We start from the raw sequence: 27,783 nt of genomic DNA, 5'->3' as shown, positions 1-27,783 counted from the left end.
ACAGCAAGGGTGGTTCGTTGCTCCAGTGTCTTTCCATTCCCCTTCACACTCCTGGGCCAGACTACACTTAATCATAGGACCTACTGAAGAGATGAGTCTTCAATAAAGACTTAAATGTTGAGACTGTGTCTGCGTCTCTCACATGGATAGGCAGACCATTCCATAAAAATGGAGCTCTATAGGAGAAAGCCCTGCCTCCAGCTGTTTGCTTAGAAATTCTAGGGACAGTAAGGAGGCCTGTGTCTTGTAACCGTAGCGTACGTGTAGGTATGTAGGGCAGGACCAAATCGTAAAGATAGGTTGGAGCAAGCCCATGTAATGCTTTGAAGGTTAGCAATAAAACCTTGAAATCAGCCCTTGCCTTAACCGGAAGCCAGTGTAGAGAGGCTAGCACTGGAGTAATCTGATACATTTTTTGGTTCTTGTCAAGATTCTAGCAGCCGTGTTTAGCACTAACTGAAGTTTATTTAGTGCTTTAGCCGGAAAGTAGAGCATTGCAGTAGTCTAACCTAGAAGTGACAAAAGAATGGATTCATTTTTCTGCATCATTTTTGGACAGAAAGTTTCTGATTTTTGCAATGTTACGTAGATGGAAAAAAGCTGTCCTTGAAACAGTCTTGATATATTCGTCAAAAGAGAGATCAGGGTCCAGAGTAACACCAAGGTTTATTTGAGACGACTGTACAACCATCAAGATTAATTGTCAGATTCAACAGAAGATCTCTTTGTTTCTTGGGATCTAGAACAAGCATCTCTGTTTTGTCCGAGTTTAAAAGTAGAACATTTGCCGCCATCCACTTCCTTATGTCTGAAACACAGGCTTCCAGGGAGGGCAATTTTGGGGCTTCACCATGTTTCATTGAAATGTACAGCTGTGTGTCATCCGCATAGCAGTGAAAGTTAACATTATGTTTCTGAATGACATCACCAAGAGGTAAAATATATAGTGAAAACAATAGTGGTCCTAAAACGGAGCCTTGAGGAACACCGACATTTACAGTTGTCAGCGGACAAACCATCCACAGAGACAAACTGATATCTTTCCGACAGATAAGATCTAAACCAGTCCAGAACTTGTCCGTGTAGACCAATTTGGGTTTCCAATCTCTCCAAAAGAATGTGGTGGAAGATGGTATCAAAAGCAGCACTAACGTCTAGGAGCATGAGGACAGATGCAGAGCCTCGGTCTGACGCCATTAAAAGGTCATTTACCACCTTCACAAGTGCAGTCTCAGTGCTATGATGGGGTCTAAAACCAGACTGAAACGTTTTGTATACATTGTTTGTCTTCAGGAAGGCAGTGAGTTGCTGCGTAACAGCTTTTTCTAAAATTGTTGAGAGGAATGGGAGATTCGATATAGGCCAATAGTTTTTTATATTTTCTGGGTCAAGGTTTGGCTTTTTCAAGAGAGGCTTTATTACTGTCACTTTTAGTGAGTTTGGTACACATCCGGTGGCTAGAGAGCCGTTTATTATGTTCAATATAGGAGGGCCAAGCACAGTAAGCAGCTCTTTCAGTAGTTTAGTTGGAATAGGGTCCAATATGCAGCGTGAAGGTTTAGAGGCCATGATTATTTCCATTAATGTGTCAAGAGATATAGCACTAAAAAACGTGAGTGTCTCCCTTGATCCTAGGTCCTGGCAGAGTTGTGCAGACTCAGGACAACTGAGCTTTGGAGGAATACGCCGATTTAAAGAGGAGTCTGAAATTTGCTTTCTAATGATCATTATATTTTCCTCAAAGAATTTCATGAATTTATCACTGCTTAAGTGAAAGCTATCCTCTCTTGGGGAATACTGCTTTTTAGTTAGCTTTGCGACAGTATCAAAAATACATTTTGGATTGTTCTCATTTTCCTCAATTAAGTTGGAAAAATAGGATGATCGAGCAGCAGTCAGGGCTCTTCGATACTGCACGGTACTGTCTTTCCAAGTTAGTCGGAAGACTTCCAGTTTGGTGTAGCGCCATTTCTGTTCCAATTTTCTGGAAGCTTGCTTTAGAGCTCGGATAATTTTCTGTATACCAGGGAGCTAGTTTCAGATGACAAATGTTTTTTGTTTTTAGGGGTGCGACTGCATCTAGGGTATTGCACAAGGTTAAATTGAGTTCCTCAGTTAGGTGGTTAACTGATTTTTGTACTCTGACATCCTTGGGTAGGTGGAGGGAGTCTGGAAGGGCATCTAGGACTCTTTGGGTGTCCGAGAATTTATAGCATGACTTTTGATGATCCTTGGTTGGTGTCTGAGCAGATAATTTTTTGCGATTGCAAATGTAATAAAATGGTGGTCCGATAGTCCAGGATTATAACATTAAAATCCACAACATTTATTCCACGGGACAAAACTAGGTCCAGAGTATGACTGTGGCAGAGTAGGTCCGAAGACATGTTGGACCAAACCCACTGAGTCGATGATGGCTCTGAAAGCCTTTTGGAGTGGGTCCATGTGAATATTAAAGTCACCAAAAATTTGAATATCATCTGCCATGACTACAAGGTCCTTTAGGAATTCAGGGAACTCTGTGAGAAACGCTGTATATGGCCCAGGAGGCCTGTAAACAGTAGCTATAAAAAGTGTTTGAGTAGGCTGCATAGATTTCATGACTATAAGCTGAAAAGATGAAAACGTTTTTTTTTTGTAAATTGAAATTTGGTATCGTAAATGTTAGCAACACCTCTGCCTTTGAGGGATGCGCGGGGGATGTGGTCACTAGTGTAACCAGGAGGTGAGGCCTCATTTAACACAGTAAATTCATCAGGCTTACGCCATGTTTCAGTCAGGCCAATCACATCAAGATTATGATCAGTGATCAGTAATTAGTTCATTGACTATAACTGCCTTGGAAGTGAGGGATCTAACATTAAGGAGCCCTATTTTGAGATGTATCACAATCTCTTTCAATAATGGCAGGAATGGAGGAGGTCTTTATTCCAGTGAGATTGCTAAGGCGAACACCGCCATGTTTAGTTTTGCCCAACCTTGGTCGAGGCACAGACACGGTCTCAATGGGGATAGCTGAGCTGACTACACTGACTGTGCAAGTGGCAGACTCCACTAAGCCGGTAGGCTGGCTAACAGCCTGCTGCCTGGCCTGCACCCTATCTCATTGTGGAGCTAGGGGAGTTAGAGCCCTGTCTATGTTCGTAGATAAGATGAGAGCACCCCTCCAGCTAGGATGGAGTCCGGCACTCCTCAACAGGCCAGGCTTGGTCCTGTTTGTGGGTGAGTCCCAGAAAGAGGGCCAATTATCTACCATTTCTATCTTTTAGGAGGGGCAGAAAACAGTTTTCAACCAGCGATTGAGTTGTGAGAGTCTGCCGTAGAGCTCATCACTCCCCCTAACTGGGAGGGGGCCAGAGACAATTACTCGATGCCGACACATCTTTCTAGCTGATTTACACGCTGAAGCTATGTTGCGCTTGGTGACTGTTTCATCCTAACATCGTTGGTGCCGACGTGGATAACAATATCCCTATACTCTCTACACTTGCCAGTTTTAGCTTTAGCCAGCACCATCTTCAGATTACCTTAACGTCGGTAGCCCTGCCCCCTGGTAAACACTGTATGATCGCTGGATGATTCATTTTAAGTCTAATACTGCGGGTAATGGAGTCGCCAATGACTAGGGTTTTCAATTTGTCAGAGCTAATGGTGGGAGGCTGGGGTGTAGCTTGGACGGCAGGCTGAGTTGAGAAAGATCTTTCAAGAGGGGCAAGGATGACTCAAATTGACTTTTGGATGCGAATGGAGAACTGGATAGCTGTTGTGTGTTTTCTGACAACTAAAAGAGACTCAAACAGTACGGTTGGTTAAAAGGTTCTTCAAATGTTCACAACTATGTTTAAGTGCATGATAGCAATTAATACAATGGCAATAATATATAATATAATTGCAATTATATGATTGGCCATTTCATGATTATTTTGTCTTTCATAGTGTAATGGTGCATTAGGAATTGAGGTATGCTAACTAATCATTCTCTGAGCAATTACCATAGAAATGAGGACTATGTATAGGCTAATTGATAGAGGGTTGTCATTGTAAGGCCTCTGAAAGCACTGTCCTTGACATCAGACTACCTATTGTCTGTGTCCATAGGTTGTTCTGGACATGACCTTTGGAGGTGGAGGTCACACCAAAGCCATCCTGAGGGCCTCTCCTGAGGTGACAGTAGTGGCCCTAGACCGAGACCCCACAGCATTCAGCTTAGCTCAACAGCTGGCCAAGGAACACAGGTGATTGCCTTTTTTATAATAATTACAGTGGTATGTATAATATTGGTACAAATTGTACTTAAGTCACATATTTCACAGATTTGCAAGTCAAAATACATTTGTTTGCAAATGTAATCTGCATGTAGAAATGTCAATGAACATCAAAGGGATCCTTTGTGATTTTGGCAATGAGGCCCTTTCTTCTTCCCCAGAGTCAGATGAACTTATGGATACCATTTTTATGTCTCTTCGTGCAGTATGAAGGAAGTTGCTAACTAGTTACAAATTGTGCTAACGTTAGACGCAAAGACATAAAAATGGTATCCACGAGTTCATCTGACTCTGGGGAAGAAGAAAGGGCCTCATTGCCAAAATCACAAAGGATCCCTTTAACACATCTTAATATGCAATAACATAAAAGTCATTGTAAATAATGTAGGCTACCTACAATGCAATTAATTGCACTGTACCTGCTTACATTATGATTAATATATACATGCTTTAGAGACACTTATTTGAAGTGAGACTACAAAACAGAGTAGACACTCTAATGAAGTCTGTTTCACAATATCTCTACTGCCGAATGTGATTGGTATGTGCTTGCATTGTTAATGCTGTTATGTGGGTTATTTTCCCTCAAAGTTATACAGTCAACAATTTATGGATCATAGTTTAGATTGAAGGTTAGCTAGATCACAATACAGCCTATTGCATGCATCCCACCTCCCAACCCGCTCCACCTCCCTGCCAACCCTCAAACCCTGGAAAAAAAATGAATCACTGAGTAACTGCTGCTAAAGCCCCTCGTTTCACAATCCATCCACATCCATTGTGTCAGGGAGACTTAAACCCAGTCCCCCCACGCTTAGCTGGTGGGCCTGGCGTCTCATTTGTCAGAACAGGGGCCCACGGCCCCAGTGTGAGGGAGATGCTGCCTCCCACTGAGGTTCCGTCAGTGGTGAGTGGGAGGTAAAGAGAGAGGAGAGCCCAGCAAACTTCGAAGAGAGAGGAGGGAGACACCGGGCCACTGTGTTTAATAATGAGGGAGAGAGTGTGTGCGAGAGCGAGCGAGAGCGCATGAGGGAGGATGAAAATGAGATGTTCCTAAGACCATGGCGTGGGTAGGAATCCTTTTACGTAGATTCCGGGGAAACCTCTCTCGGGGGAATGTCTGCTACAGCAACGCGCCTATGAGAGGGGGATGAGACGGAAAAGAGAAAATCAGAGTACGCCATTCTGTCAGCAGCAATATACCCCAGCTATAAACCCTTCCACACCCACTCACGATTTGAGTTGAGAGAAGCCAGAGAAATCTAGCAATTAGCTAATATTATTGGAAGCCTGTATAAAAGACCCTTGCAGCCCACGCAATGCCTCCACACAACAGGGCTGGAGAGCGTTCTCTTCTCTCTCTCTCGTATTTCTATCCTCACTGATTTCACTTCTCTTTTGCCTTGCAAAAAGTACAGCCTTGATGCAAACTATTGAAGAGCGATGTGAATCTGCACTTATGTAATTGCTTAGATTAGAGCCCAGAGGAAGAGTTAGATTTTCTAGTGTAGTAGACGCCCTGACAACTTTCACATTGGTTGCAGTGGTCTGAGGGGTATCCTACGAAGGAAGCTGGATCTACTCAGGGTTTTCTAAAGCTAACCAGCTTCAATTAGCTTCAGATTCCAGCTCAGGCTTCATCTGTACTACTACGGTATGAAGCCTGCTGCTAACTCTAGCAGGCTTGTAACGGCGCGTACATGTCACACATGGCTAGTCGAATGCTGAACTCTTCATTGAGACAATACTGAAACATCAAGCAATGGGCAAATCAGTTGCACATTTTCATTTGTGCCAAAATCAAAATGAAAGAAGGCCTGGGACGATACCAGTATCACAATATTTTTTTCCTTGCCAAAAATGCAAACGAGAAGCAGATCAAAGTCTTTGGTCCTTTATAAACCTGCTGTATGTGAAATAGTGTGTGTTATAGCTTGGAAAATCAATACATGTGACTCTGAATGACATCATGTTGTTTGTTTCCAATATTAGGGCTGTTTTCCTAAAGAAGGTAAATCCGCTGTGTTTTGTTTCCTTGCCACGACAATGAGTATTGCGAAACTGTTATTGTCCAGGCCCTAATGTTGAGACTTAATTCTCTATTCTGAGTGTGACAGTATTGTGGAGATTCTACGCACTAGTCTATTACCAGAGATATCTTTCTTATTGCTATTACTTGCGTACAGGGGACTTTATGTGTGTGCAACTTTTAGGTAGAAAATTAACAAAAGCCACATCTGGGGGGAAAAAGAGAAAGTAAATTACTAGTGATTGGTGTCTGCATGTCATTGATTTGCATGGGGTGATTAGCATTTAGCAAGTAACCTGATGTATCATGTTTACTATAGACACCATTCCACTCTCCTAGGGCGACAATCCTTAAGAAATATAGTGAACAGGCCTACCAGGGAGAAGAAAGAGGAAACGACATTAGTTGTGGCACTCTACTGATAATCTACGTAGCTCTAACTCTCTTTAGTCTTAGGCTTACATCTTAAACACATCATGCTACATTTGTTTATTTTGAAGTTTAGTTTAAACTTCCAGAGTTGAGGTTGCTTAAGTTCACATTCCAAACCAAACACAAGCATCTTTCGCCGGTGGTACTTTGTGTGTGTTCTTTTTTCATGTCCTGTAGATATTTTCATCACTGCTCCCCTGCTGAAAGCAATCAATCAGCATCTTGTCTTAGGCCTTAGTGACGCAGGTAGAGGAGCTGAGCAGGTCAGCACTGGGGAATATTTCAGACTTGATTTGTGGAGAAGCAGCGCGTCACGTTGGACACACACACACACACACACACACACACACACACACACACACACACACACACACACACACACACACACACACACACACACACACACACACACACTTAGCACTCAACAGTGAGGACTCCTGGCACTTTTACCTCAAGATGGGGCGTTGGGAGGGGAATGGCATCTGCAGATGTGTGTTTTCAAGTGCTGCTGAAAATAGTGCATTTTTGTGTAATGTGTTCAGTTTACAGTCATGAAAATGGAAAACAAAGGACGCGATCTTTACACAGTACATCCGTACTGTACATCTGTGTCATCCGTCAGAGGATGCGCTTAAAAGATTAAACAAACCAACAAAGGATTTATTTTATTTATAAAAAAAATATATATTATTGAACCTTTATTTAACTAGGCAAGTCAGTTAAGAACAAATTCTTATTTACAATGACAGAATATGTGTACCCTTATCTGCTCTACTTCAAACCCAGATAAACAGGTGACAGACGTTCATATGAAGAAGACTGCAGCAGCTCAAAGCTCTGTTCCTTTATTAAGGTCCAGCTCCAGGGCAGCAATACTGCCACCAATACTTACTTACAGGATGGGCCTACAGTACACAGACAGGGGAAGGGCTTTCTTTATAACATTTGTGGACAACTGGGGACATTTTCTGGAGCAAACTGAGTAGTGAGAATAGATGCAGGCTGAGCACTTGTGGAGAACCTTGCCAGAAATTGGAACAGGGTGTTGATTAAGAAAGATGGAAGTTTCGCCATTTAATGGCCAATCTTCACACTTCCTGAAGACCCTAATGGAACTTATTTTATTTGATTTCTTTATTTCACCTTTATTTAACCAGGTAGGCTAGTTGAGAACAAGTTCTCATTTGCAACTGCGACCTGGCCAAGATAAAGCATAGCAATTCGACACATACAACAACACAGAGTTACACATGGAATAAACAAAACATACAGTAGAACAAAAGAAAACAAAAATCTATATACAGTGAGTGCAAATGAGGTAAGTTAAGGCAATAAATAGGCCATGGTGGCGAAGTAATTACAATATAGCAATTAAACACTGGAATGGTAGATGTGCAGAAGATGAATGTGCAAGTAGAGATACTGGGGTGCAAAGCAGCAAGATAAATAAATACAGTATGGGGATGAGGTAGGTAGATAGATGGGCTGTTTACAGATGGGCTATGTTCAGGTGCAGAGATCAGTGAGCTGCTCTGACAGCTGGTGCTTAAAGCTAGTGAGGGAGATATGAGTCTCCAGCTTCAGAGATTTTTGCAGTTCGTTCCAGTCATTGGCAGCAGAGAACTGGAAGGAAAGACGACCAAAGGAGGAATTGGCTTTGGGGGTGACCAGTGAGATATACCTGCTGGAGCGCGTGCTACGAGTGGGTGTTGCTATGGTGACCAGTGAGCTGAGATAAGGCGGGGCTTTACCTAGCAGAGACTTGTAGATAACCTGTAGCCAGTGGGTTTGGCGACGAGTATGAAGCGAGGGCCAGCCAACGAGAGAGTACAGGTCGCAATGGTGGGTAGTGTATGGGGCTTTGGTGACAAAACGGATGGCACTGTGATAGACTGCATCCAGTTTGTTGAGTAGAGTGTTGGAGGCTATTTTATAGATGACATCACCGAAGTCGAGGATTGTTGCGATATAGGAAGCCGATTCTAGATTACATTTTGGATTGGAGATGCTTAATGTGAGTCTGGAAGGAAAGTTTACAGTCTAACCAGACACCTAGGTATTTGTAGTTGTCCACGTATTCTAAGTCAGAGCCATCCAGAGTAGTGATGCTGGACGGGCGAGCAGGTGCGGGCAGTGATCGATTGAATAGCATGCATTTAGTTTTACTTGCGTTTAAGAGCAGTTGGAGGCCACGGAAGGAGAGTTGTATGGCATTGAAGCTCGTCTGGAGGTTAGGTAACACAGTGTCCAAAGAGGGGCCAGAAGTATACAGAATGGTGTCGTCTGCGTAGAGGTGGATCAGAGAATCACCAGCAGCAAGAGCAACATCATTGATGTATACAGAGAAGAGAGTCGGCCCAAGAATTGAACCCTGTGGCACACCCATAGAGACTGCCAGAGGTCCGGACAACAGGCCCTCCGATTTGACACACTGAACTCTATCAGAGAAGTAGTTGGTAAACCAGGCGAGGCAATCATTTGAGAAACCAAGGCTGTCGAGTCTGCCAATAAGAATGTGGTGATTGACAGAGTCGAAAGCCTTGGCCAGGTCGATGAATACGGCTGCACTGTAATGTCTCTTAACGATGGCGGTAATGACGTCATTTAGGACCTTGAGCGTGGCTGAGGTGCACCCATGACCAGCTCTGAAACCAGATTGCATAGCGGAGAAGGTACGGTGGGATTCGAAATGGTCGGTAATCTGTTTGTTAACTTGGCTTTCGAAGACCTTAGAAAGACAGGGTAGGATAGATATAGGTCTGTAGCAGTTTGGGTCTAGAGTGTAGGGTTTGCAACAATTTTGGCAGAATTTTTTAAAGAGACGGTCCAGATTGTCTAGCCCGGCTGATTTGTATGGGTCCAGATTTTGCAGCTATTTCAGAACATCAGCTATCTGGATTTGGGTGAAGGAGAAATGGTGGGGGCTTTGGCGGGTTGCTGTGGAGGGTGCCGGGCAGTTGACCGGGGTAGGGGTAGCCAGGTGGAAAGCATGGCCAGCCGTAGAGAGATGCTTATTGAAATTCTCAATTATAGTGGATTTATCGGTGGTAACAGTGTTTCCTAGCTTCAGAGCAGTGGGCAGCTGGGAGGAGGTGCTCTTATTCTCCATGGACTTTACAGTGTCCCGGAACTTTTTTGAGTTAGTAGTACAGGATGCAAATTTCTGTTTGAAAAAGCTAGCCTTAGCTTTTCTTACTGCCTGTGTATATTTGTTCCTAACTTCCCTGAAAAGTTGCATATCACGGGGGCTATTCGATGCTAATGCAGAACGCCACAGGATGTTTTTGTGCTGGTCAAGGGCAGACAGGTCTGGAGTGAACCAAGGACTATATCTATTCCTAGTTCTACATTTGTTGAGTGGGGCATGCTTATTTAAGATGGTGAGGAAGGCACTTTTAAAGAATAGCCAGGCATCATCTACTGACGGGATGAGGTCAATGTCATTCCAGGATACCCCAGCCAGGTCGATTAGAAAGGCCTGCTCGCAGAAGTGTTTCAGGGAGCGTTTGACAGTGATGAGTGGTGGTCGTTGGGTCGCAGACCCATTACGAATGCAGGCAATGAGGCAGTGATCGCTGAGATGTTGTTTGAAAACAGCAGAGGTGTATTTGGAGGGCGAGTTAGTTAGGATGACATCTATGAGGGTGCCCGTGTTCACGGATTTGGGGTTGTACCTGGTAGGTTCATTGATAATTTGTGTGAGATTGATGGCATCAATTGATGGCCAGGGTGTTAAGCATCTCCCAGTTTAGATCACCTAGTAGCGCGAGCTCAAAAGATAGATGGGGGCAATCAATTCACATATGGTATTGAGGGCACAGCTGGGGGCAGAGGGAGGTCTATAGCAAGCGGCAACAGTGAGAGACTTGTTTCTGGAAAGGTGAATTTTTAGAAGTAGAAGCTTGATTGTTTGGGTACAGACTTGGATAGTAATACAGAACTCTGCAGGCTATCTCTGCAGTAGATTGCAACACCGCCCCCTTTGGCATTTCTATCTTGGCAGAAAATGTTATAGTTAGCGATGGAGATTTCAGGGTTTTTGGTGGTTTTCCTAAGCCAGGATTCAGACACGACTAAGTCATCCTGGTTGACAGAGTATGCTAAAATAGTGAGTAAAACAAACTTAGGGAGTAGGCTTCTTATGTTAACATGCATGAAACCAAGGCTTTTATTGTTACAGAAGTCAACAAATGAGAGCACCTGGGGAGTGGGAGTGGAGCTAGGCACTGCAGGACCTGGATTAACCTCCACATCACCAGAAGAACAGCAGAGAAGTAGGATAAGGGTATGGCTAAAGGCTATAGGAACTGGCCGTCTAGCACGAGTAAAAGGAGCGGGTTTCTGGGCACGATAGCATAGATTCAAGGCATAGTGTACAGACAAAGGTAAGGTAGGATGTGAGTACATTGGAGGTAAACCTAGGCATTGAGTAATGATGAGAGAGATATAGTCTTTAGAGACCTTTAAACCAGGTGATTTCATCGCATATGTAGGAGGTGGAACAACATGGTTGGTTAAGGCATATTGAGCAGGGCTAGAGGCTCTACAGTGAAATAAGACAGTAATCACTAACCAGGACAGTAATTGACGAGGCATGTTGATATTAGAGAGAGGCATGCGTTGCCAAGTGAACATATGGGTCAAGTGAGTGGTTGGGCTGACTGGGGACACGGCGATTCAGACAGTTAGCAGGCCGATGCTAACAGTTAGTAGGCCGGGGCTAAACAAGCCAGCAGTTAGCAGACCGGGGCTGGCAAGCTAGCAGTTAGCAGACCGGGTTAGCAAGCAAGCAGTTGGCAGACCGGGGCAAGCAGTTAGCATACCGGGGCAGGCAAGCTAGCAGTTAGCAGACCGGGGCAAGCAAGCTAGCCTTTGGGGGACGTCGCGATGGGGGTAAGTCTGTTTTTGCCTCTTCGTGCGGTGACGTCGATAGACCAGTCATGGAATTAGTAGGGCTCTGGGTAGCTAGTAGGCCGCGGTTAGCAGAATGGGCCTTCAGCGGACGTCGCGCCTGAGGGGCCTGTTGGAATCCTCGGGCAGATTATGTCGGTATTCCAGTCGTAGAGGATCGGCGGGGTTCCGTGCCCCGTACCGGCAGTAGAAGGGGTCCGGATATTGTAGCCCAGGAGTGGGCTTCGGTGGTAGCACAGGAGCCCTGGCTGGGCTAGCTTCAGGCTAATTGGTGCTTGCTCCGGGATGGAAACGCTAGCCAGGAGTAGTCACCCGGAATTGCGGTTAGCTAGTTGCGAAGATCCAGATGAAAATGTTCAGCGTTTGCGGTAGGAATCCGGGGATATGGGGGGAAAAAATAATAATAGGTCCGTTATGCTCTGGTTTGAGTCGCGTTGTTCGAACTGGCGAGAGCTTTCCGAGCTAAAGGTTAGCTGATGACCGCTAGCAATGGTTTGCTGACTGATAGCTGGTAGGTAGTTAGCTGGCCAGCTTCAGTTGAGGGATTCCAGATCAGAAGTAAATCGAAATAAATACTTTAGAAAAAAAACACATCCACGCCACATTGGGTGAGGCGGGTTGCACTTAAATGGAAGCAGTTCCCAAAACCTCTTTTAACCTGTTAGGGCTAGGGGGCAGTATTTACATGGCCGGATAAAAAACGTACCCGATTTAATCTGGTTATTACTACTGCCCAGAAACTAGAATATGCATATAATTATTGGCTTTGGATAGAAAACACCCTAAAGTTTCTAAAACTGTTTGAATGGTGTCTGTGAGTATAACAGAACTCATATGGCAGGCAAAAACCTGAGAAAATTCTGTACAGGAAGTGCCCTCTCTGACCATTCCTTGAGCTTCTTGGCTCTGTTTATTGAAAACTGAGGATCTTTGCTGTAACGTGACACTTCCTACGGCCCCCATAGACTCTGGGTAGAACCCGGGAAAAAGCTGAATGATGTAATTCCAGCCCCTGACTGAAAAACATTATCGCCTTTGGTAAGTGGCCGATCAGAGGACCATCAGACTGAGGCTCGTGCACGAGGGGATCCCATGTTTTTATTTTCTCTCTCTTTGAACGTAAACACGCTTTCCCGGTCGGAATATTATCGCTTTTTTACGAGAAAAATGGCATAAAAATTGATTTTAAACAGCGGTTGACATGCTTCGAAGTACGGTAATGGAATATTTAGAAATTCTTTGTCACGAAATGCGTCGTGCGCGTCACCCTTCTTTACACTTTACACAAAACAGAGGATATTTGAACATAACTATGGATTATTTTGAACCAAACCAACATTTGTTATTGAAGTAGAAGTCCTGGGAGTGCATTCTGACGAAGAACAGCAAAGGTAATAACATTTTTCTTATAGTAAATCTGACTTTGGTGAGGGCCTAACTTGGTGGGTGTCTAAATAGCTAGCCCTGTGATGCCGGGCTATCTACTCAGAATATTGCAAAATGTGCTTTCACCGAAAAGCTATTTTAAAATCAGACATAGCGAGTGCATAGAGGAGTTCTGTATCTATAATTCTTAAAATAATTGTTATGTTTTTTGTGAACGTTTATCGTCAGTAATTTAGTAAATTCACCGGAAGTTTGCGGGGGGTATGCTAGTTCTGAACGTCACATGCTAATGTAAAAAGCTGGTTTTTGATATAAATATGAACTTGATTAAACAAAACATGCATGTATTGTATAACATAATGTCCTAAGATTGTCATCTGATGAAGATCATCAAAGGTTAGTGCTGCATTTAGCTGTGGTTTGGGTTTATGTGACATTATATGCTAGCTTGAAAAATGGGTGTCTGATTATTTCTGGCTGGGTACTCTGCTGACATAATCTAATGTTTTGCTTTCGTTGTAAAGCCTTTTTGAAATCGGACAGTGTGGTTAGATTAACGAGAGTCTTGTCTTTAAAATGGTGTAAAATAGTCATATGTTTGAGAAATTGAAGTAATAGCATTTCTAAGGTATTTGAATAACGCGCCACGGGATTCCACTGGCTGTTACGTAGGTGGGACGAAATCGTCCCACTGGCCCTAGAGAAGTTAATGTGATATGTGACATGGAAGTTGTAGTGACTACAGAGCCTCAGTGTTAACATCTCATCTGACGAATGGCGCTCTTTGCAGGACAGTAACCCCAGTCACCACCCTGGGGCATTGGGGTCTACCTTGTCCAGAGGGAAGACTGTCCCTACTGGCCATAGTTTGACACATGCACGTGAAGGAGAGTGGTTGTAACAATAACCAGTTGATCATTATTTTTTAAACAAGGTTGCCCTTGTTACCTCACTCAGCAGGGCAGGGCATCCTCCAGCATTACTTAAGGTCATTCAATCCACCATATGCCCCAATGTGGCCTTCTCTTCAATCATTTAACATGTTGTAGGTGGACCAGGGGAGATGGCATTTAAAACAACGACAACCTTTATTCAGTTCTAAGTTAAGAATGATGTCAATGTTGTGGGTTGCACAATTACGTATAGATCAGTTCTCTAAAGCAATTATACTTGGACCCCCCCACACACACACACACACACACACACACACACACACTACCGAAACTGGTCATGTTTAATAATATAACACCTTACATAAGGCATTTATATATCCAACCATGTGTCTAAGCCACATAAAGAAGTTAATCAATAAAAAACGTTGTAACTGTTTTGCATATTCTTAAATCCTTCTGTGGCTCACAGAAACAGAGCATCGGAGCCTCCTCAGCGTGGAGGGGAGTTCAACTGGCATAGCTGAGGGTGTGTAGAAAAAAAGTACCAGGATCTTAAATATAGTAACTGAAAATGGTTACTAATGATAAGGAAATTGCCCACTTGGCCAGTGTCTCATCTCTTGCAATTATCAATTAATAAAGTCCATAGATTAAAATCCCTTACTAAGAAAGCTCCATCATAATCTTTTGTAGTTCAACACGTTTTAGCCATAACTACTATAACAGTTTGTTAGGGTCTTTGTCTCTTCATTACTTAATCCTCCTCCTCTCCTAGCTCGCCTGCCTTATTGCCGAAGACAATGTACGATTTGTGGAGGAGGCTAGAAGAATTGACACGACACCATCTGTACCAAACCAAGTTTATGATTAAACCTTACGAATCATTTAAACAAGTCAACTACCTGGATGAAATGAAATGCATCTCCACACACTGTGTTGTTTACCATGGTAACCAAGTTTAATTGAATTAGGGGGATAACAAAGGTTTGTAAATTTAGATGTTATGTCCATGAAACATTGTATGGATAATATCAGTTTTCCTACACTTTATTACATTTTATACCCAATGTAACTTTTTAGGGGTCTTCAGTCTCTGAAGGGAGTGAAATACATCAAGAGTCCTGATTGATGAAAACGGTCTTAAACCAATGAGCTGCAGAAGCCATAAATTCTCAGCATATTGACATAAGGTCTTACTGTATACTGCATTGGTACACAGTAGGCATGGTTGCTCTGTCTGGGGGCACTGCTCTGTTGAGATGGGACCGGGAGGGGGTGGACGGGTCTTGTGAAGCACGTGGGTGTGGAGAATGCCTTGCTATAGATTTTACAGCATATTAATGACTGCTGCGAAGAATGAAAAACTTCTAGAGCATGATAAGGAAAAGCCCTGGCCTGACAGCGCGGGGGAGATGCTCCACTCAACCTTTGGTCTCTCAAGCTTCAGTGGGTGTATAAACACAAGGACCCCAAGGCCTGCTTGGTAACGCCCCTTGCTAAGCCGTTAGTGGGAGAGACCTTATCGAGATGGCCACTGCTATTATATCTTTATTGCAGCAATGGGGGTCCTTTATTTCATTTAAACAAGACTATTGAGAGGAGACTAGAGGAGGTTAGATGAGGAGGAATCGCAATTGTCTGCGGTGCTGAGATGTGGAAGACGTTATATGTCAGGTTGGTGTGGTGTCTAAGACCCCGCCTATGTCTCTCCCTTTCTGTCTGCCAGTGTTGGGTGACCCCTTAGGCTGATTTATGGCTGCCCCTCTAGCTCACACCAGCCATCATCTCTGCTGACTATCTGAAAAGGTCACATGAAAAATGCAAGACCGTGATGGGAAGATCCCACAACCTGTGTGTGCGGCAGGAGGCTGTGTCTTGTACAGGGCTGTGTGTGTGTGTGTGTGTGTTGAGGCAGGAGACTGTGTCTTATACAGGGCTGTGTGTGTGTGTGTGTGTGTGTGTGTGTGTGTGTGTGTGTGTGTGTGTGTGTGTGTGTGTGTGTGTGTGTGTGTGTGTGTGTGTGTGTGTGTGTGTGTGTGTGTGTGTGTGTGTGTGTGTTGAGGCAGGAGGCTGTGTCTTGTACAGGGCTGTCTGTGTGTTGAGGCAGGAGACTGTGTCTTATACAGGGTGTGTGTGTGTGTGTGTGTGTTGAGGCAGGAGGCTGTGTCTTGTACAGGGCTGTCTGTGTGTGTTGAGGCAGGAGGCTGTGTCTTGTACAGGGCTGTCTGTGTGTGTTGAGGCAGGAGGCTGTGTCTTGTACAGGGCTGTCTGTGTGTTGAGGCAGGAGGCTGTGTCTTGTACAGGGGTGTGTGTGTGTGTTGAGGCTGTGTCTTGTACAGAGCTGTGTGTTATACAGGAAGGATTTGCATGGGGATGGGGTCCAGAGGAGACAGGGGTGTTGAACAGCAAGGAAAGGGTGACTTTTTCTGTCAACCACTTTTGCTTTAAAGGTTTTTATAGTGCTTTTTATTTGTCTCATTAGCGTTCATAACAAACAGGAAGTGTCAACAGGAGTTTTTGTACACATTCTTGTACAGTATTTCTGACCTGTGTTGAATGTGTTTACATAATCTGTACCCATTTCTCCATGTCTCTTTCCTGACATTTAATTATCTGATGAAAGGTTTTCTCCCCCCCTCCCTCCCTGCCTCCCCCAGTGGCCGGGTGCACCCGTTACTGGGGCGTTTCAGTGAGCTGGGAGCCCTGCTGTCTAGACTGAGGTTGCAGTCAGGTAGTGTGGATGCTGTTCTTCTGGATGCTGGCTGCTCCTCCATGCAGATGGACTGTCCCGAGAGAGGCTTCTCCCTCAGTAAGGATGGCCCTCTGGACATGAGGATGGATGCAGACAGGTGGGACCACGCATAATCACCCCGACACTGCTGATGCGCTCTTAAAGTGGCAGCGCACGGTGAAGGCTCCGTGCAGGATTTCGCCACAAGTTGCACAAAGCATTATTGTCATTTTATGTCCATCACTATGTATTATAGGGTAGCATCAGTGATTAGTAATGATATAGGCCTATGTGTCTGGAGGATACATTGAACTACCTTCAGCCCAGGTTACTCTAACATAGTATGTGTTCCTCAACACACATACGGCATTTCCTTCCTACTTCATGCTGGGAAATTTTATAATCTGTGGTGGCAATTTTATTTCCCTGCTTCTGTCACTGGCATGAGAGGAAAGTCATTTGGGTCAACAATTTATTCCCGTGTGTGTGTGTGTGTGTGTGTGTGTGTGTGTGTGTGTGTGTGTGTGTGTGTGTGTGTTTGTGCGTGTGTGTGTGCACATTGAGTACTCATAAGGCCTGGAATTTGTAGTCTATCAATCTATCCTTGCCTCCGAGGACTTTGACAGTGATTTGACATGAGCTTTTCAAATTGACAGGTATTATGTTTCTGTGGAGAGGAACGGCAATTGTTATTGTATAATCAGTAGGATTCTGCCGCATCAGCCAACCCTTACAGCAGCAAAATGAAAATGATCGATACATCTCACCGTAGCAAAGCAGAGTGGTTCATGAACTAGTATATCATGTTAGTGTTCGATGAAGGAATGAGTCACTCTTGCTGTGGTAGATTAACAACATATTAGGGCTTGCATCTGTTTTTTATCTTTACCTCCCATTTACACTGTAAAAACCCATCTTGGTCAATTATGTGGTTTATTTTTGCCCCATTTGAGGAACCCCGTAGGCAATGTATTTTAAACACCATTTGAAGCTACCTATTTTTGTCTCTTATGACAGCATAAACAGACATGGAGCAAAATATCCTTTGTTTTTAGGTTATGATAAGGTGTGACAATTGTACTTAACTCATTAAGGCATTTTATTGTAATTCATATTCCTTAAAAAAAATATTTATTACATTACCCTTGTTCTGTTACCCTAGTTGAAATGACCAATGAACCTATTTCAATAATTGTTCATATCGCAGATCTCAAGTTTATACAGTTGAAGTCAGAAGTTTACATACACTTAGGTTGGAGTCATTAAAACTCGTTTTTCAACCACTCCACACATTTCTTGTTAACAAACTATAGTTTTGGGAAGTCGGTTAGGACATCTACTTTGTGCATGACACAAGTCATTTTTCCAACAATTGTTTACAGACAGATTATTTCACTTATAATTCACTGTATCACAATTTCAGTGGGTCAGAAGTTTACATAAACTCAGTTGACTGTGCCTTTAAACAGCTTGGAAAATTCCAGAAAAGGATTTTATGGCTTTAGAAGCTTCTGATTGGCTAATTGACAACATTTGAGTCAATTGGAGGTGTACCTGTGGATGTATTTCAAGGCCTACCTTCAAACGCAGTGCCTCTTTGCCTGACATCATGGGAAGATTTAATGAAATCAGCCAAGACTTGGAGACCTCCACAAGTCTGGTTCATCCTTGGGAGCAATTTCCAAATGCCTGAAGGTACCACGTTTATCTGTACAAACAATAGTACGCAAGTATAAACACCATGGGACCGCGCAGCCGTCATACCTCTCAGGAAGGAGACTCGTTCTGTCTCCTAGAGATGAACGTACTTTGGTGCAAAAAGTGCAAATCAATCCCAGAACAACAGCGAAGGACCTTGTGAAGATGCTGGAGGAAACAGGTACAAAAGTATCTATAGCTACAGTAAAATTTGTCCTATATCAACATAACCTGAAAGGCTGCTCAGCAAGGAAGAAGCCACTGCTCCAAAACCGCCATTAAAAAGCCAGACTACAGTTTGCAACTGCACATGGGGACAAAGATTGTACTTTTTGGGAAAATGTCCTCTGGTCTGATGAAACCGAAATAGAACCGTTTGGCCATAATGACCATCGTTATGTTTGGAGGAAAAAGGGAGAGGCTTGCAAGCCGAAGAACACCATTCCAACCGTGAAGCACGGGGGTGGCAGCATCATGTTGTGGGGGTGCTTTGCTGCAGGAGGGACTGGTGCACTTCACAAAATAGATGGCATCATGAGGTAAGAAAATTATGTGGATATATTGAAGCAACATCTCAAGACATCAGTCAGGAAGTTAAAGCTTGGTTGCAAATGGGTCTTCCAAATGGACAATGACCCCAAGCATACTTCCAAAGTTGTGGTAAAATGGCTGAAGGACAACAAAATCAAGGTATTGGAATGGTCATCACAAAGCCCTGACTTCAATCCTATAGAAAATTTGTGCGAGCAAGGAGACCTACAAACCTGACTCAGGTACACTAGCTTTGTCAGAAGGAATGGGCCAAAATTCACCCAACTTATTGTGGGAAGCTTGTGGAAGGCTACCTGAAACGTTTGACCCAAGTTAAACAATTTAAAGGCAATGCTACCAAATACTATTGAGTGCATGTAAACTTCTGACCTACTGGGAATGTGATGAAATAAATCCTTCTCTCTACTATTATTCTGACATTTCACATTCTTAAAATAAAGTGTTGATCCTAACTGACCTAAAACAGGGAATTTTTACTAGGATTAAATGTCAGGAATTGTGAAAAACAGAGTATTTGGCTAAGGTGTATGTAAACTTCCAACTTCAACTGTAGATAGTAGTCTACACTGTCTATTTCAAGGTCTACTGTACAGGTGATGTTTGTATGCCTGCTCCTTTTCTATGCATTCAAATCTGTTGAGGCATATGTGGATTATTAATATGCAGAGGTCAGCATGGATTCTTCCTCTGACATAACCTTTTGCATTTGTTTTCCAGCACCAACTAAAACGACACATGATATGTATGATCATTGGCACGTTATTCTTCTAAAGCGTTAAATGTCTTTCCCTCCTAACACTTTGTTGTAGTTGTATTTTTATCCACATGAATTATGTTTCTCTAACGAGATGTACCGAGAACCTGTCGATGAGTAAATGGAGACAAATGAACTGGCAAATATAGACATATGGCTCTGCCACTGGCTACATCTCCCTTGTTAGCCACAGAGGTTTTCAGCTGTGTCTGAGATATGTCAGACTTCGCCGCTGTCAGCAAGGACGTGACGTCAAGCAGCCTAATTGGGCTCTTCTTTGTGCGTAGGTACCCCGACATGCCCTGCGCCGCTGACGTTGTGAATGCCTTAGATCAACAGGCTCTTGCGTCCATCCTCACTGCCTATGGGGAGGAGAGGCATGCCAGGAAAATAGCCTCGGCCATGGTGGAGGCACGCAGTGTCTACCCCATCACCCGGACACAGCAGCTGGCCAGCGTGGTGGCAGGTACCCTCATTAATTCCCTACATTGTCTTTGAGGCTCAGGGCAGAAACGATAGGGAAATATTAAGCCCCTGTCTCCCTGTGGGACCTATTTGTCTGGGGAACAATCACGATGGCTCTAATCTCAAGCATCATCCTCTCCTGTCTGGGTTTTGGGTGCCTTTCACACCCCTTTGCTGATGAGATTACTATTAATAAGGAGGAGAGAGATGTGTCTGGAGTAGGGTGTGTCTGCCGCTCTGACAAGAGAGAGTGACTTACCTCTCTTTTTCACACGAGCCCCCATTCTCCCTTCCCTCACTCCCGTCTTCCTCCTCCCCTTTGTTGCTTTTGATTTCGTTTCCCACCCTATCTTATTTTATGTCCATCCCCGCAGCCCGTCTCGTTCACACACATGCACACACACTCATGCACAGATTGAGGATGGATCATCATTTTTTAATGCATTTTTGTAAATGTTTTTTTTGCCTCCCTCTGAGAGCTAGAAAGAGAGGTCTTCTCAATGGCTGTTACGGAGCGAGGCGCTACGTGCGTCACACAGGGAGAACAGGTGTGAGGGAGGACAGTTGTTTGATCTCTTTTGAAGAGCAGAGCGAGTCACCAGCAATCTTTATTCCAATCAATCCAAGAGGTCCTGACTCGTGCAGGTCCCAGGGGGTCAGCTAGGCTGCTGGTGACACCGTTGCCTAGGGAAGAATGCCATGTGGGCGGAGGGGAGGTTGTATTTGTGTAAGGGGGCACACTTTGTAGCGCAATGGTTGGGGGTGTTCAGGACTGAAATGATAGTGTGCTATAGGTTTATTGGACGGGTCTTTCTTTTTCTCTCTTCATCTCTCTACCTTTTTGCAGGCACACTTAGATCAGGAGGCAGATCTCTTAAGCCCCATAGACTACAGTGGCTGGAAGCCTTCCAGACTGTTTGGCCATGTTGGGGTGCAGAGCTTATTTTGAGCCAGGGCTCAACACTGTGTTTGCTACCGATAGCCCTGCAGCGCTTCTATAAGGAGTAGTAGCCCTGCAGCGCTTCTATAAGGAGTAGTAGCCCTGCAGCGCTTCTGTAAGGAGTAGTAGCCCTGCAGCGCTTCTGTAAGGAGTAGTAGCCCTGCAGCGCTTCTGTAAGGAGTAGTAGCCCTGCAGCTCTTCTATAAGGAGTAGTAGCCCTGCAGCTCTTCTATAAGGAGTAGTAGCCCTGCAGCTCTTCTGTAAGGAGTAGTAGCCCTGCAGCTCTTCTATAAGGAGTAGTAGCCCTGCAGCCCTTCTATAAGGAGTAGTAGCCCTGCAGCTCTTCTATAAGGAGTAGTAGCCCTGCAGCTCTTCTATAAGGAGTAGTAGCCCTGCAGCTCTTCTATAAGGAGTAGTAGCCCTGCAGCTCTTCTATAAGGAGTAGTAGCCCTGCAGCTCTTCTATAAGGAGTAGTAGCCCTGCAGCTCTTCTATAAGGAGTAGTAGCCCTGCAGCTCTTCTATAAGGAGTAGTAGCCCTGCAGCTCTTCTATAAGGAGTAGTAGCCCTGCAGCGCTTCTATAAGGAGTAGTAGCCCTGCAGCTCTTCTATAAGGAGTAGTAGCCCTGCAGCGCTTCTGTAAGGAGTAGTAGCCCTGCAGCTCTTCTGTAAGGAGTAGTAGCCCTGCAGCTCTTCTATAAGGAGTAGTAGCCCTGCAGCTCTTCTATAAGGAGTAGTAGCCCTGCAGCTCTTCTATAAGGAGTAGTAGCCCTGCAGCTCTTCTATAAGGAGTAGTAGCCCTGCAGCTCTTCTATAAGGAGTAGTAGCCCTGCAGCTCTTCTATAAGGAGTAGTAGCCCTGCAGCTCTTCTATAAGGAGTAGTAGCCCTGCAGCTCTTCTATAAGGAGTAGTAGCCCTGCAGCTCTGCTATAAGGAGTAGTAGCCCTGCAGCTCTTCTATAAGGAGTAGTAGCCCTGCAGCTCTTCTATAAGGAGTAGTAGCCCTGCAGCTCTTCTATAAGGAGTAGTAGCCCTGCAGCTCTTCTATAAGGTGTAGTAGCCCTGCAGCCCTTCTATAAGGAGTAGTAGCCCTGCAGCTCTTCTATAAGGTGTAGTAGCCCTGCAGCTCTTCTATAAGGAGTAGTAGCCCTGCCTCCTTCATTTCCTTTCCATTTGCCTGTATTATGAAAATGTAGTGACGTACTAAATCAAATAGTTCCTGCCTCAATAGAGCCATTCAGAGTTAATTGTACTGAACGTAATTCTGAAATTTGAATTTGATTCATCTGTTTATAAACCTCTTTAGCAGAGCTAGCTAAAGGACATGGATCTGATTTCATGAGGAGAAAAACACCACAGAAATAGACAAACCAGTCAAATAAATATGACTTAACCAACCCATAGTTTATATAAATTGATATGAATACAACTAAAACAATTTGGGGTGTGATGAACAAAAGCAACAATCCACTAACAGATCAAATATTACACTATTAGAATTAATTTTGTGTGTTTAGCTTCCCTACATTTGCATAACACAATCATGCAGTTTTGCTTCAGTTATGGCTCCAATATATTAATTCTAAGCCGATTGTCGCCCACCCCCTTCCCTGCCAGAGTCAACAGTAATGCCTAATGAGTCTTCCCTACCCCCTCTCGCTTGCACCCCAGCATCTATTTTGTTACATATTAAGCAGTGGTGGTTAGGTTGTTGAAGGTGTTGAGACATCATAATGACAGATGCCTTGAGAGCCTTTTACTCCCCCCACTCACTCACTCCCTCCCGCCATACATCCCCTTGTCTCTCTCTTCCTTCCTTTGTGTAAACCCACACAGCTGTGGCTGACTGAGGCCACCACCAGTACATTAATTCTCCCCCCCCAAAAAAGTGTTATATATATATATATATATATATATAAATGTCATGTCTCAATGTAATCAAGGTATGAAATGATTGTTATTTTCAAATACAATCTCTTTTTAGGCTAAGATGTGGTCAATTTGCAGTGTAACATTATTCTAATTATGTTCCGGCCCCCTGACCGTCCGCTCTGACAAAAATAGGCCGGCGGATGAATCTAGTTTTCTACTCCTGCCATATAGGCTCTGTTATTCACTGGGTCAGAGTGGTGTATCCAACCACTAATGCATCTCAAATGGACTCAAGGTGTTGAGAGTTAACGCAGCAGAGTGAACAGGCACATCCTTGATATGGTGATGGACACAGCTAGTGAGGATAACATGATTGACTGTTGTAGGAGTGTGTGGCCTTTCAACCCAACATTCACTCACGTGACGGATGTGGTTAGTAATGGTTGTTTTCCTCGCAATAAATGCATTGTGTCAGTGTGAAGTTTGCCCAGCTAAATGGACACCCTAGTTTTCTTCAATTACAAATGAACAGCCCTTAGAATTGCAATGCTGTGTTGATTTCTAGATCACACTTTCCAGTGTTAAACAACCTCAAAAGAATAACATTCTAATGTGAATTCTAAGTCAAGTTGAGAGAATGTTTTCTATCCTCGTCATGGTGTCTGCAACTTGGTGACATTTGGCGGTGGTGTTTCACTAACCACAGACTGTGAATGAGGCGGTGGTTTCAGCTCACAGAAGCGAATAATCATCACGGCACAAGCCCAAGCTCCATGGAGAGTTCACGAGCAGTCCGTTGCACTCATGCCTCAAGCCCTGACAATATTAATGATGTAATACATCCTCAAGTGCCTCACTGCTTTATAGAACACAGGATTTATGAACTAATAATCAAGCATCACTCTGAAATACTCTTGTGCATAAACATGCAGCGTATGGCTGCCTAGGAATGGTTCTTCCAGGACTCCAAATGAAGCCATGTAATTTGGATCCCTTATCTTTAGTGGTGTGTTGTTCCACAGTGCAGTACTGTCCTTATTGAGATGCAATTGCTGTAATATGATTGTGAAGTGAATGCCTTTCCCTGACCCCCTTTATAGAAACAAATGAGATGGAAAAGAACATGTACAGCTCAGCGATACCCTTTCATTTCATAACAAGACAGAGTCCATCACGTCAGCCTTCGGACCAGACAATCACCAGGGGTAACATCACCTGGAGAAGAAATGTATTTAAACAAGGGCATTCTTATGTTTCTTAAACTCAATTCTTCTTGTAGCAAATACCATTAGACAAAAGTATTTTTAGAATATTATTTATCCATTAGCGATGAAGACAAAGTGATTGGTCTTATAAAATGGTAATAACCACTACATCCCAGAGGGGTTTCAGTACTCCGCTGCCTCCAACAGGTCTGGAGGATTTGGTGTCTGTTTGGCAATGCTATTTGTTCAGCCTGTTCAGTTGATCAATGAGATTGTTTGGATGTAGCTAGATTTGTGTTATCTTTCCCAGTCTGCTGCTTTGTGGCATCTTTGCTTATTTTTTTCTCATGCACTCTAGCTGTGAGACCCTTGAAAGATAAATTAGAGAGAGAGAGCACAACTTGGTGAGGCTGGGCCACGGCCGCAGCGCAGGTTTTCTATTGATTGCTGGGTGACTCACAGTCAGTGCTGTTGAACGCAGGAGGAGAGAAATGCCACACTGCTCTCTCCCTTTCTCTCTCTCTCTCTCTCTCTCTCTCTCTCTCTCTCTCTCTCTCTCTCTCTCTCTCTCTCTCTCTCTCCCCCCTCGTGCTATCTCTCTCCCGCCCTCCCCGTCTTCTCCTCTCACGTACACACATGGGCTGGGTCCTACGTCAATGCTGGCATTACTCTGGACAGGGGACACCAAAGCTCCAGATAGGAAACAGAGCAGCGCTTCAGCAGCCAGGAAGGCACTGCAGTCTGGACCCCTTCCCTGTCAATCAGTGCCAGGGAGAAGTGGTCGTGCTCTTCACCCAGCACAGATTGTTTTGTGGCACTTCAAACAGTACCAAATGCAAACATGACCATCTGAGCTTACTTGAACACAGTCTGTCTGAACATGGCGTCATCAAACCATACAAGCAAAGGCAACCATTATAGGCTATTTGCTAGAAATGGGGGGATGAAAAGAGAGTAATCTGAAAGAGAACCACAACTTTATTTTCAAGTATTATCACAAGCACCTGTTTATTTACAGGTTTTACTTACTGTCATTGTCAATCACATATTAAAGCTGCAGCCTGGACAGGATATGGGGAAATGTGGCTATGATTGGGGCTTATTCAGACTGGGAGTTAGGTTAAAAACTAAGAGTCATTAGAGAGCTGTGAGACTTTTGGTCTGTTGCTGAGAACCATGTGTCTCCTGGATAGAATGTGAAACATTTCAGGTATGCTGCTCTCCAGATGAATAACATGCTTTCTGCGCTATATAAATGCTTCATGTCATTTGTTTGATTTATTTAAAATAAAAACATTTCTTTGTCTCTAGGATCTTTTGCAGCCAGCGCTCTCTATGCCCGCAAAGATCGGCTTCAGCGGCCCTCACACGTTGCCACCAAGACATTTCAGGCGCTGCGTATGTTTGTCAATGATGAGCTGAATGAACTGCATGCTGGACTCTGCACTGCTCAGACAATGCTTAAACCTGGCGGCCGCCTCTGTGTGCTGACCTTCCATTCACTAGAGGACCGCTTGGTAAAGCGTTTTCTCCATGGAGAGGATGTAGGTGCCCCACCCCGTCGGAGTCTCTGTCAGAGAGTCCAGCGATGGGAGGAAGAAGAGAAGGATGGGGAAAAGGACAGTGGTCACTGGGTTGACCTGCAGAGAGGGGTGCTGATGCCACAGGCAGAAGACGTACTGAAGAATCCACGGGGACGCTCAGCCAAACTCAGGGCAGCATTCAAACAATAACCCTCTGGAACTTGGCCTCAAACTGCACCAATTAAATCCTCCTTGTTTTTTAACTAGACTACAGAACCACCAGGCTGGTCTTCGTCAGACACGACCATACTGATCATATCCAGGCAGTCTCACTGGTGTCGGTCGGGTGACATACAGAACAAGTGCCTTGTTAATGGTGGAACGCTGAGGCTGACTGGTATTTAACTGCCGTGCACTAATAGTCAACAATCCATGTAGGCATGTGCTCCGTAGTTCGTAGTATACTGCGTGTTGGCACTGAGTATTTATTTAATTTAGTTTAAGTGACTTGTGTACAATTTTTGAAGTATAGGAAACACAATTGTGCTGAAGCCTAAGTTGAAGATAACAAAGGTTAAGACAAGGATTCTAATATCCCATAACTCTTTGCATAAATGAGAAGGAATTAGAAAACAAAGGGGCCAGCTATGCTAGTTCGCAACGGCGCTGGTCCCATGAATCTGTTTATTTTACGAAATATTCTAATCTGGGTATCTTCAACCTAGGCTGAAGCCAGAGATACGGAAGACAAAAAGTCACTCTCACTCACTCACTCACTCACTCACTCAATTTGTACTGCATTACTTTATGGCTGAGCTGACACAGTTGCATACAGTAACAAGTTCTGTCTTGAATTCTGAGTTTCCTCAGTTCTCCCCGTTGGCTGAACCCATAATTGTCTTTGCTCTTTTGACTAATTAATTCATCAGAACAATGTTGCCTCCAACCGACTGATGAGTATCCAGATCAACGGATATAGGCACTAACCTCCCTCACTGATGTCTGTATACTCCAGCAATGAGATGACAACTTCCTAGGTAGTTTTGGCCGAATGTGTACTGCACTGCATGAATCAGTAATGTCTTTAAATACCAAGTGACTCAAGTGTCACAAGTGGCGGTGAATGAGCGGATGACTGTTTCGTTCATGAGCCTTCTCCAACTGTTAACAGATGAGGTGTTTTGATCTGTACTATTGGACCTTGTCTATTTGTAATTGCTCCATCAAGAGGATCAACAATTTTCTTCCCCTCTGCCTTGTTCTGTACACTCTAAATATACACTTCTTGTTACCTTGGAAACTAAACAGCACAAGTAACATTAAACTGTGTTTTAATCTTCTGCGAAACGATGCCGTATGTAGAATTTTGACGCCCCTCCCTTTGAGGTCAGTCGACGTCACACAGTCGTCATGGTTATTTGAATTCAATTTGAAATAAGAATGGTAATCCTGTTTGTTCTGTTCTTTAATGGATGGTCCAAGGGTTCTAAGCCCCTTAGTCTGTAGACCCCCATTCCTCCCATCTAATCAGGAATGATTCAGACTCAACAATTGTTGTCAGTTTTCTCTGTTTTATGCTCTTGTTCATGGATCCTGATTTGGCAATATTAAGACTTGTAACGTACAGTTGTTGCCCAAAATTTTGAGAATGACACAAATATACATTTTCACAAAGTTTGCTGCTTCAGTGTCTTTAGATATTTTTGTCAGATGTTACTATGGAATACTGAAGTATAATTACAAGCATTTCATAAGTGTCAAAGGCTTTTATTGACAATTACATGAAGTTGATGCAAAGAGTCAATATTTGCAGTGTTGACCCTTCTTTTTCAAGACCTCTGCAATCCGCCCTGGCATGCTGTCAATTAACTTCTGGGCCACATCCTGACTGATGGCAGCCCATTCTTGCATAATCAATGCTTGGAGTTTGTCAGAATTTGTGGGGTTTTGTTTGTCCACCCGCCTCTTGAGGATTGGCACCCCAATGGTGGAACAAGCTCCCTCACGACGCCAGGACAGCGGAGTCAATCACCACCTTCCGTAGACACCTGAAACCCCACCTCTTTAAGGAATACCTGGGATAGGATATAACCCTTCTAACCCCCCCCCCCCAAAAAAAAAGATATAGCT

General features: G+C 43.9%; 1 protein-coding gene across 5 annotated transcripts in view; it reads left to right on the top strand.

The window, feature by feature from the left end:
• Positions 1–27,328, top strand: part of LOC106563521 (12S rRNA N4-methylcytidine methyltransferase) — a 69,686-nt gene extending 42,358 nt beyond the window's left edge. For 4 of the 5 annotated variants that reach the window (XM_045689227.1, XM_014129184.2, XM_014129185.2 and 1 more), the window contains exons 3-6: positions 4,099–4,235; positions 16,574–16,765; positions 19,939–20,117; positions 25,442–27,328. In XM_045689227.1, the coding sequence (XP_045545183.1) occupies positions 4,099–4,235; positions 16,574–16,765; positions 19,939–20,117; positions 25,442–25,863 (930 nt within the window). In that variant the 3' untranslated portion in view covers positions 25,864–27,328. The remainder of the gene's footprint in view (positions 1–4,098; positions 4,236–16,573; positions 16,766–19,938; positions 20,118–25,441) is intronic. The other variant, XM_045689228.1, reaches the window with a different exon arrangement.
• Positions 27,329–27,783: the final 455 nt, after the last annotated feature.

This window comes from Salmo salar, chromosome ssa11, assembly GCF_905237065.1.
Source record: "Salmo salar chromosome ssa11, Ssal_v3.1, whole genome shotgun sequence".
Lineage (NCBI taxonomy): Eukaryota > Metazoa > Chordata > Actinopteri > Salmoniformes > Salmonidae > Salmo > Salmo salar.
Note: the sequence above shows the minus strand (reverse complement) of the source record. Positions and strands in the feature narration are given on the sequence as shown.